Source organism: Nelumbo nucifera, chromosome 2 (genome assembly GCF_055504915.1).
Source record: "Nelumbo nucifera cultivar China Antique chromosome 2, China Antique-T2T, whole genome shotgun sequence".
NCBI classification, from domain to species: Eukaryota; Viridiplantae; Streptophyta; class Magnoliopsida; order Proteales; family Nelumbonaceae; genus Nelumbo; species Nelumbo nucifera.
This window is the reverse complement of record NC_142650.1, coordinates 37,462,509-37,474,384: the sequence shown is the minus strand read 5'-3', so window position 1 is coordinate 37,474,384 and position 11,876 is coordinate 37,462,509. Positions and strand designations below refer to the sequence as shown.

At 35.6% G+C, this 11,876-nt stretch overlaps 1 protein-coding gene and 1 long non-coding RNA gene across 2 annotated transcripts; both read right to left on the bottom strand.

The window, feature by feature from the left end:
- Positions 1-1,363: 1,363 nt before the first annotated feature.
- On the bottom strand, positions 1,364-2,246 carry LOC104599089 (uncharacterized). Its single transcript, XR_735464.3, has 2 exons — positions 1,906-2,246; positions 1,364-1,813 (listed from the first exon to the last, which is right to left on the bottom strand). It is a non-coding gene; the product is annotated as an uncharacterized LOC104599089 (long non-coding RNA).
- A 2,061-nt stretch (positions 2,247-4,307) lies between these two features.
- On the bottom strand, positions 4,308-7,698 carry LOC104599088 (uncharacterized). The gene is made up of 2 exons (XM_010261458.3): positions 7,202-7,698; positions 4,308-4,693 (listed from the first exon to the last, which is right to left on the bottom strand). The coding sequence occupies exons 1-2, from the start codon at positions 7,546-7,548 to the stop codon at positions 4,453-4,455; spliced, it is 588 nt and encodes a 195-aa protein (XP_010259760.1). The 5' UTR covers positions 7,549-7,698; the 3' UTR covers positions 4,308-4,452.
- Positions 7,699-11,876: the final 4,178 nt, after the last annotated feature.

Here is an 11,876-nt window from a genome sequence, read left to right as displayed (position 1 = left end):
TTCAAATCGGATCAGGCAATATCCGAATTCGAATCCAATTAAAAAATTTGATATCCGACGGATATCAAAAATTAATATTCGAATTTGAATCCGACTAAATATTCAAATATTCGATTCGATTCGAATTCGACTAATTAATTATTTTAAATAATTAATAAATATATAAAATAAATATTATATATATAAAGTATATAAATATATAAATTATTTATATAATTTAATTATTATATATAAAACATTTAAAATTTTTATATATTATATATAAAAATTAAATAATCGGTCGAATTCGGATATTTATCAAATCGAATCAGGTCATACCCAAATTCAAATCCGATTAACTATTCGGTATGAATAGAATATCTAAATTCAACCGATTAACTATTTGAATTATCCGAATTTGATTCGATTATGTCGAATCTTGAAATCAAAATCGGATTTCCGAATACAGTTGACACCCCTAGACAATAGACAATGGTACCAAACACCACATGTCTATTTCAGATAATTAAAAAAACACGGTTGGTGCCAATAGCCGAAATATTGAACATGATGGGCATATGGCAGATTATGGGTTCCCAAATTCATCTGGATTTAATAACCACAAAGGGCCAGGCCCAAGATTTTGCTTCCAAATTGTAGGAATATGGGTTGGCCCAATTTTGGATATGGCCTTTGGCCTCCCTAACCCAATCAATGTTAACCCTATTTATAGAGTTGAATGACAGAATTCCCATCGCTGACCAAACATAATTTGGGCAAACGCCGGTTGTCTCTTAGTGAGCTGGTTTTCTTAGGGTTTCAACTTTCAAGCAAGTAGTATTGTTTTCAACTTGTGAATGACCCCCGTACTAAATACGGGGAATGGGGAATGGGGAAGTTAATTATATATATATTATATATATTATATTTATTATATGTATTTAATATATATATATATATTGTATAATACACACATATGTAATAAAATTATATATATATATATATATATGTGTGTGTGTGTGAGAAAGAGTATATTTAATAATTATATATGAAAGATATATAATTATAATACATATTATATGTATAATTATATATGAAATATTAATATTATATATACGCATATGTATTATATGTGTATATATATAATACAAACATATATAATACACACATATTTAATATATATATATATATATAATTAGATAATATATGTATAATTATATATATATATATATGTATAATAATTACAGTAATTATTTCAAATTAACAGTAACCGGTATAAAACGGTTCGAATATAGACCCGACCCAACGGCCCAAATCATATTCTTCTTCACCCGAAATTCTGTTCGTTCGGTCGTTAGAGCCAGGAATAAAAGAGGCTGCGACAGACAAAAAATGGGTGCTTTACCACCCTTTTCAAGAACAAAACAGGTTTAAAAGATAAGTATAGGTACAAAATGTTTAAATAGAAAACTAAAATATCAAACAAAACTAATCTATACATATCTGAAAATGTTTCAGTCGCTGATAGAGTGACCAAAACAGTAGGCTTCGGCAGATTAAAATGGGTGTTTTACCACCCATTTCAACAACATATCAAGTTTAAATAACAACAGTTGTACAAAAACAGAGATTCATACCAAATTTAAATAGACTAACCGGATTGACAACGGATCTCTGAAAATGAAGTTTGAAGAAATCAGGGGATTGCGGTTTCACAAAGGACTTTCCTTGAACCAAGATGGTCATTTACTGTGCAGGAACCAAGGTAGCCGTTAGGATCTGTGCATCCAAGAACGAAGATGGTCGTTTTCCATTCATTAACATGTCAAAAAACCTGAAAAAAGAAATGATCAAAGAATTCAGAGGAAAATAAATAAGCAGTATTGAAGAAAACTTGAAGGAAAGAACGGAATCAGTAATAGCTACCATTCATCCAGTTTCTTGGAGGTTGGAAGTAATATGAGGTTCTGTATGGCTGATTTATTGAAGTAATCTGAAGAGGATTTGAATGAGCAGAAAGGTTTCTTAGAGTTGGAGACTTGTTTGAAATGCATCTCATTCTCCATTTAGGAACTGATAGAGAGTGGGAGCTTCCCTCTCCTCACTTCTCAAAGCTTCCCACTTCTCACGTATGGAAACTTTAATGCAGTGGGTTTGAACTCATTCTCCAATTTTTTAAGAACTGATAGAGAGTGGGAGCTTCCCACTCCTCATTCTCAAAGCTTCCCACTTGTCACGAATGAAAACTTTAATGCAGTGGGTTTGAATTAGTGGTCTCTCTTGAAAAACTCAGGATATATTTAAGCCTTTTCTCTTACTTTTTCTTTTATATTTCTGTTTAGATAGGGTTTATTGATATTACTGATCAAAACAGAAATATAAAAGAAAAAGTAAGAGAAAAGACTTAAATATATCCTGAGTTTTTCAAAAAGGCCGATATATCTTGTGATCTTTTCCTCTTCATTTTCTTTCAAAATTTCGAAATATACCCTCAATTTTTTAAACTCATGTGGGTCGCATATCAAATAAAAGATGAATGGGTGTCTGGACGAATAAATAGAGATATCCTATGAGACAAGAATTAACCAAACTCAGGCTAGAAAGTCCATGGTGAGATGGACCAAACTTCCAAGTGAAGTAATAATCATATCCATTGTCCATTGTAACTCTAGTCCATGATTAATTATCGGGTATGTTTAAGTCTTTTAATAGTCATAGAAGACAACTATTATGCAAGATGGATGTGAATCCTTTAGAATTTGAACCAGTTTAGTGGCCAACTTTTTTTAGAGTGGGTTTATTGACTAATATGAGTTCAACCCAATTGCTAGGGCTGTTCACGGGTTGGGTTGGGTCGGTTTATTGATGTTTTTTCAATCGATTCGACCTGGTCGGGTTACCTGAAATTGAAACCAAAACCGGCCCTGTGTTAAGCAAAACCGACTTGATCGGTTTGAGTCGGTTTGGGTCGGTTTCGGCTCTACGTAGTGGTGATTCAGTTGCTGTTTATTTCTGGCTCTACATTCTCAAAGGAAACCGGCATTTCCTTAATGTTTTGTGGCCCATCTATGAATCCAGATTTTGTGGAGGGAGCAGAGTTTGAGAGTACTATTTGTTGGAGTAAGATTTCAATCTGCATGAAAATATATAATGGATGGATCAAACTATCAAAGCTGGCCGGATCCAACAAAAGCTAAGAAAATGCTCTCTGCTACTGTAGATAAGTAGTGGTGCAATATTGAAATTTAAGGCAAACATTTATTCATATACTCTTTTTTTATTCACTAATGGAGTGATGGGTCTTGGGTCATCTTTAATGTTTACAACATACCTCTTGATGAACTCAGTAGTGAAGAACTAACTACCAAGTCGGTTCGGGTCGGGTCGGGTCAGTTTCGGTTTTCATGTGTAAAAACCAAAATCAAACCGAATCATCGGTTTATGATTTTTTATAACCCAAAACCAACCGGTGTTGAAGAAAACCCGCCCGATTCGGGTTGGGTCGGACCAGGTTGGTCGGGTTGGATCTTCTTATGAACAGCCCTACCAAGTGCATAAAATTACAGTGCGGGCTGAGTTTAGATTGGAAAGATTAGACTTGACCTCGACTTGGTCTAGGCTCAGGTTTTAAGTCTAAATTTTAGGACCGGGCCTGAATTGACCATAAACCCAGCCCAACCCACCCAACTTACACCCCTCCAGTGGAGGGTATGTTTAAGTCTAGTGGGGCTAGCTAACAAGGTATATTTAAGCCTTTTTGAAAAACTCAGATACATTTAAGCCAATTTATGAAAACTTTACCTAGTGAGTAGGGATATAAAGGCTTTTGTAGAGATCAAATTAGATTTTAAGCTCATATTCTATTAACACTAGCAATCATAAAAGAGATTTTCTAAGCACAACCTATTAGTAGTAGGAGGAAACCAAATAGGGACCCTTTAGGATGGTTTCATTTTATTTCTGCAATCCGCTCCCATTAGATGCCTTATGTTGTTGCATCAGATTTTGAACCTAAGCTGAAGGTGCTCCTTACCTGAGAGGAAACTTTTCTGAGATTAAATTGGAATCTGCAGAACATCCCTACCCCACCTCCTATTCTCATGTATGTACTTGAATCCAAGCCACTAGAGGAAAGTTTTCCATCACTTGAGAGGCCACTTTCTAAATAGAACCCCTTTAAGTAAAACCTAAGAAACTGCTTTACTTTGTCATGTGGAAAGAGCTACTCTGCTGAAAAAAGCTACCCCATAAGCAGAGGATTGTTTTGGAGGCTTTAGGTCAGCCACTTGAGCTGACAACTCTTAGAAATTAATCTCAGAAAAAGGTGATCAAATTATTGACATATTGGTAGAACTTTTGCCCCATTGAACAATGCACTATGTCACAACAGATGATGAGATCATAAAAAGTTGATCAATGTTTAACTACAAAAATTTGGTGGGTTGCTTTGGGGGAAAAGGGGGTGTGAAGAGATCAAACTATGATGTCTTTCAATGGAACTAGATTGAATATGCTAGTGTTTTTGGCCTTGCTGTGGATGATGACATTGTTGTTGCTATAGATGCTGCCATTGCTATTCTTGTTGCTATTGTAAAGTGAATATGTTGCTTGATCCAGAGTCCCCTCTCTGAAAACATAGATGCTTTCATCCTCATCCAATCGACGAAACTTCTTATCGAAGGGCCGATCATAAACTCTATGGAGTGGCATTCCCCTGAGAAGTAGATGCATTAAAATTTAATTTAATTTCAACCATAGAACAATCATATGGGGCTTAAAAAAAGAAAACAAAAATGCAGAGTCACTGTTATAACACTCAGAAACTGGGATGCTCAGTCTCATAGATCAGGCTTGGTAAAGAGAAAGATATGGTAAAAAGTCTATCTGAACAGTCTTTTCTCACCTAACTAACACATTCAGATCAGGCCAAATTGATTTTTTTCTTTCTGTTGTCTGTTTTTAGACCATTAATTTGTTGATATTAGATTTACTTCTTGCTTTATATCCATGTGAAAATTAAATTAAAAGTGAATGGGTCCAAGTCTGAATATATTTACTATTTAGCACCCAAACAGAGACTAAAGGGAAAGAAAGAGCCTAGTCAGATCTGAAACTTGAAGCCACCACAAGCAAAATGATGTAAATGAAGAAAAGCAAAATGAGTTATGGGCCAGGTTTTTTGCCATCCAATTTTGATTTTAAGACAGCCCAATAACTATACCATTGAAAGATTGGCCCAGTGCACGTTAGTCGGACCTACTTATAAGTTATAATTGAGGATGCCACGCCGAGCACGTGCTGCACGTGTTCTAGGGAGCAATGCACCAGTGCTTAACAATACATCTGGAACGTTATGTCAGTTAAGGTGGGTCCCATCCTGCAGCTCCACATATATGACGTTTCAGATTCAGATGGATGGTTAAAGATGCATGAGTAAGCGAATAAAATATCCTTAGCACTTAAGCACTTCTCTTGTCACTCCAATTAGAATTATGTACTGAAAGAAAACAAAAATCAAGGGGTTCGAGTTCGACCATGATACCGGATGTCCCGTCGGATGGAGAGAGAGAGAGACCATAGAAACAAAATATGAGCTAAACCTGTTAATTACAAAAAAATCCTATGGGCCCAAATTAAGGGCCCACCCAGCTAATTTCTTTTCAAATGGGCATTACAAAAAGTCAAAGACCAATCAAAGCCGGTTTTAATGTATTTATTGAGTTAGAATTTAGAACATGGTAGGGAACAGGCGATGACAGAAGAGGATAAGGCAGGAGGCAGATAACTTAACTAGATCGAACTATATTCATTGTCCCCTTTCAAAATGGACCCTCCCACGTGGAAACAATTTAACCATTGGATCGGTGTCAAATGTGAATGTAAGGTAGATATAAAACTACCCCGCATATGAGGGATCTAAAACTGCCCAACATTAACTTTGTAGTCTATTTGGCCAGTTAAAACTTAAAAGGGTTTGTGCCAATCTCAGCACAGAAATGCAACAAATTGGATATTAGGCTCAGTTTGGGAAGAGTGTTAATTGTTAATTGAGAAACGAGTTCAAATTTGCCCCACAGAATGCGTCCCAAAAATGTCCTAAAGCACATTTCAATCATGTATTAAGAACATTTCCCAATAACGAATACGAGAAATGTTCTCAATGCACGCTGAAATTTGCATGTATAACGTTTTTGGGGCGCATTCTGTGGGGGCAAATGTAAACTCTTGAGAAAGTAGAAACTGTCCTTCGAGCAATTTACTGACCCAAACTACTGGTTGGTTCAATTACTGACTGGTTGAGGCCCAATTACTGACCCAACTATCAGGGCCCACCCATATGATAAGAAACTTTTTCTGCACATCAGATTGGAATCTACTCAACACCAACACCTCACCTAGTATTGTCATATGTCCTATTTGACTCAAATCCACCGGTGAATGTGAGATCCTTATTCAATCACCAAAGTTCAACTTTATTGTTTATGTACTTAGTGAGAGTGACAACGAGAGTATTCTAGTATCTGTTTCCCTAGATACAGGACAAGTGGTAAATTTGTGTAGGCCACACCCATCTACGTGTCCTTTAGCCACATGGCTGAGATGCATCAAAAATCATCAATGACGTTGGGAGTTAGGCTTTTCCCTCGAAAACCAAATTTCAAAGGTATAGAAAATAAGAAAATAAGCAATGAGGAGAGGAGAAGCAAATATTGGAGATGCAGTTACAAAGCCCACAAAATATTATAGCCCCACAACTTAGCCCCATCTCTCAACGGGGCCCACCTTTGATTGGTTCTTCCTTTCTGCGAAATTTCAGGTTCAAATATAATCAAACGTATGCTTTTGTTGCACTCTATATATTTTCATTTGTACACCTTCCAAACCAATCCTATACTTCCAATTTTGCAAGTACAGAATTAACAAATAAAATTAAATAAAATACAATAAAATATAAAAATCAGTTGATGCATAAGACCCAAAACAACTTAAAACTATTAAAAATGCCAAATTAATAACTAATAAGCTTTCCTGGGACCTGGGTGTGGAGATGGCCCAGTCCCAGCGAATGGTCTAATAAAACTTCAATTTTCTTTTAAAAAACCAAATAATACCCACGTAAGGAAAAGAAATAAAATAAATAGAAAAGTGTGGAGAGAAGACTGTCACTCACAGAGGCTGTACAAAATAAAAAGACTCACAGAGGGGAGAGCAAAATACGGACCTAATATGGAAGATATCAGAGATATCGCTCCCAATATCACAGTTTCCTATGTAAAAGGTGACGGCATCGATGAAGGCACGATACGTGTAGGTATGCAGGCCGTCGATTCTCGGATAAGGCAGCTTCGGCCGGGGCAGCGGCTCCATCGGTGATGGATTCCGGTACCCGGAAGCGGAATATACGTACTCTTTCCAGGCTACGCCGCCTGTGTTGGCCGCCGGTGATGGTGATAAGGGAAGACCAATGAAGCCGAGGGTGGCCATGATTGGCTCCAACTCGTCGTGGGTCATGATGGGCTTGAACGTCTTTGTGTGCCAGAGAGCCAGCTTCCTTAGAGACTCCTCCATATGAGAGAGAAAGAGAGAGAAGGTGATTAATGCCCTTTTTTGTTTCTTTTTTAGTGAAGCAGAAGCGTTGGGAGTTGGGACAGACGAGGAATGGAGAAAAAAGAAAAGTGTGAGAGAGCTGAAGCATGGGGAGTGGATTCTACGCTTTCGAGTGTGGAATTTAAAAGGCTATTAATTCATTTTCGAAGTGGCAGTTCTAGAGGAGTAAAAGGCACCGGAAATTGTCTACAATTACGAGAAATGCCACGGAGAAATAGAGATGGGGTACAAGGGCATATGTACAGCTTAGGTCAAAACAACTGGGATTAAAGTTTGATTAGTTGGAAGAGTGAGAGAGAGAGATGACAGTTTTGATTCTCATCTCTCGGTTTCCAAATTCCAACCCAAAAGCCAAATCCAATGTTTTTTCATATTCCAATTTAACAGTTGACAGCTCAATAATATACTCATCAATGTATACTTTTGAAACATTTCCCAAATTTTTTTTAGATTAGAAACATAAATCTGGATAAATACTCCAGAGACAGAGAAATAAAATAGGAAAGAATTTAGAGGTTACAACTTATAAATCCTCAATGCCTTCCCACCTGTCCAACCAATGAACTTGTCAATTTAAATCCTGTTATTAATTGCCAAACTGTCTTTATTGGGTGATTAGGTTTCCTGCTAAACCATAGTTATTGAACCAACCTAAATAATCAGTGCAAAACTGTAAAGGAGGTTTTAGGGCTGTAAATTGCTTGGACTAGCTAGTTCTGACCCAAAGCCTATATAAGTACTTATATATTCATAGCCAACTTTATCATTGATTGGGCTTACCACGTCTGAATTCTGACCCAATAGCACCTGATTTTAAGTAAGAGACATTTAGCTTGGTAATTTAACAGTAATACAGATTCTCTCCCTCTTTCTATGTTTGGTTTGAAGGAAAAAGTATGGAAAGGTAAGGAAACCTTTACAAAGCTTGTATATGTTTCCTTATCTTTCCCTTCTTTTCTCTGCTTTTTCCTTCAAACCAAGCACACCTTTAAGGTCTTGTTCGCTTTCCATTAAGTTATTTATCCAGGTAAATGATTTTCAATAAAGACTTACCTAGGTAAGTGCATTTGTCCATGTTCTTTTATTTCTCATGTAAATAAGGAAATGATCATTTTAACCATAAAAATCCATCATTAAAAGGAACATTTTTGCCCCATTCAAGTGTTGGCAACTCCTCCCATCTCAGGAAAGTTATTTACCCAATTAGGAGATGGTTATTACTTACCCAGGTAAGTGATACATAGGAAAATAAACATTCCTTGGTCAACAGGAATCAAAATCCCATTGACCAACTTTCCCCCCTCTCAAAATCCGAAAAAAGAACACCCCCTAAGTGTAAATTGTTGAAACCTCCCTTTTACTCTCTTATAGTTGTGGCTCGGCACCCTACTTTATTCTAATAGCAATGTTATCCTCTAAATATTTTGATAATATTGCACATTTTTTTAGTAGACAGAGGTGGGCAAAATTACCAAAATACCCAACTTTGATCATTTGAATGGTAAATTGATTTTTAAATTTGCCCTTCCCTATTACATTGACCATAAAATTTGTGTTTTCTTCTATAGAAGTATATATAGTTTGTTGAATATTTTTATGTATTTTCTATATTTTCTACTTTTTAAAGAAATATGTAGTTTTGAATGTTTTATTGTTTTCTTTGTTTTTCTACAAATTTTTCCTTTTATTATTTTCTACAATTCTGAATTTTTTGGTTGAAATGTATTTCCGAAAAACATATCCTTTTTTTAATTTGGCTTTTTTGTTAGTATAAATTTTTAATTTTTATAAACTTTTGTGTCTCGTACATTTTTTATTTTTTTTGTGTTTTGAGAAAAATACTGAGTGTGGTGGATATACGGATTCAAGCGATTGGGTTGAGGTAGGCGAGAGTCAGGATAGGTTCTAACCTACTATGCAAATAAGACATAGATGCCTCTTTTTCAAGATATTTTGGTTAGTGTAGGAAATCTTGACATTTAAAAATGTTGAGATGATGACATCAATAACTCCGGTTAACATTCTAACATTGAATTAATGAAGGAGGTGTAAATGTGAAGGACAACGATATTAGGTACTGAACCACAACTGTCAGAAAGTACAGAGGAGAGGAGGTTTCAGCAATTTACCCTTTAAAATATTTTATATATTTTATAAAATAACAATTTTAGATATTTTATATGAGATTATTGCATGAAAACCCAGAGAAACATATATATGATATGGGGGTAGCTTTGTCATGTTTTAGTATGCAATATGCATATAAGCAGTTATTTAAATATAATCCTGGAATAGGTCGACTGAGAAACAAGGACGGCATGACCCTGTTTCATGCTGCAATTATCTACCGTCAAGATAAGATACTCCAATTCATCCACAATTTTGATATGCCAAAGAATATAACAAGTAGTTACGTTGATAAGAAGACAGGAAACAGTACATTACATCTTGTAGCAGAGTTACCACCTATTCATTGACTTAATCAAATCAATGGTGCGGCTCTTCAACTGCGGAGTGAGCTTATGTGGTTTATGCTGAGTTTTCTTCTTGCAATTTCTTCTTACTTCTTCATACTCTGCCTGTATATTTCTAATATATAGTTGTTTGATCTCATCATTGCAGGAAGTGCAAGCCATTCGCACACCTCTCCACCAACAAGAATGTAACAAGAACGGTAAAACTCCTAAGATGTTATTCACTGAAATGCACGGTAGCATGTTCAAAGAAGGAGAGGAATGGATGAAACGAACCGCATATTCATGTATGGTGGTGGCCACACTTGTCGCTTCAGGTACGCTTTCATCAACTTTGCAATTACCTGGTGCAAGTAGAACCGACACAGGCATCTCCATTTTCATCAAACATAGCTACTACCACACTTTCGTTGCCTCAAATATGATATCGCTTCTCTTCTCCTATGCTTCCATGATTGCCTTTCTCTCCATTTATATTTCACACTTTGCAGTAACAGATTTCTTAATGAAAAATTTCTCTTTAAATCCGCTTGCTTAGTGAAAGAATCTAAAATAGAAGGAATTATCGTCAGTGCTGTTTGTTTGTGTATCATAAAATCGAAAAAGATGAAGAATGTTTTTCTTCCAATTGTCCATTACAAAGATAATATGGAGATTAAAAAATATTACTTTTATATATACACCAACAATCATAATTAATTAAACTAAGACGACAATCAAGAAGAAAACCGTTGTTTACCATAATCTGTCCCAACAGTTTTGATTGTCGGCTTACAATATATAGGCCAAAAATTCTTTGGAAAACCGTCAATTTTTTGTCATTGCCTAAGCTAGCGGTTTCATTAATATAATTACCAACTTTTGAATGGTTGGACCGGTGCCCTAGGGTGGCGGTCCTTTTCCTCTAAGCCAATATAAGTCGGCTAGGCTGATTCAACCAATGACGACATCCATTAAACCGCTAGTATTGGTTTAGGCCGGCAGTTTAAGAGGATAAATCGACGGTTTTGTCACTGCCGTCTTAGGGGAATTTTCTTATAGTGATCAAATCTGGTCATTATAACTTTGGCCCATGCAAGAAAAGCTTTAATGAGTTAAGCTGGCCATATCATTCATTGCTTTGACAGTTCTATCTCTACCATCATTGCTCCTCCCCTCTATCACACGTCCATTGTTCTCGATGAAGACCCTACCATGCCTCAAGAAAAATCATTCAAAAAAAAAATTTTTTTTGAGGGATGTAAGCAAAGATATCATGCAGGAATAAAATAACTTGTGGAGTTAATTGGAGCCAATAGTTTCCTCTGTCACCAAATGTATTTTCGAATGGGTGAGCCCATAAATATTGAACCGGATTTTTGGTTTTGAACGCTCCTGAACTTTGTGAAAAAAAGGCTAATTTTCACCCTAAAAATATAAAAAAGCCATTTTGACCTCAAATTTTGACGAAGAGGCCATTTGTAAGAAAAAAAAAATGACATTTGAAACGATGTTGATGGATCCATTAGGCAGTGAATAAAATAATAAAAACATGCTTATATGATATTGCTAAAGTTAGAAAAGGCCGTTTTAGACCCTAAAGTTAATTAATTACTTTAGGGTCTATGATGGTATAAAATTCATTAAGTAAATTAAATATGTTACACTAATTAAGATAATTAAGCAATTAAATAAACTATGGAAACAAAGTTAATTAATTGAATTAAATAAACCAAGCTAATCAATCTAAATAAGTAAATTAAGCCAATTAAGTAATGTTTTTAAAATTGACCCCGAAATGGAATCACTTTGGTCACTGGTTTATGGGTTAATGGT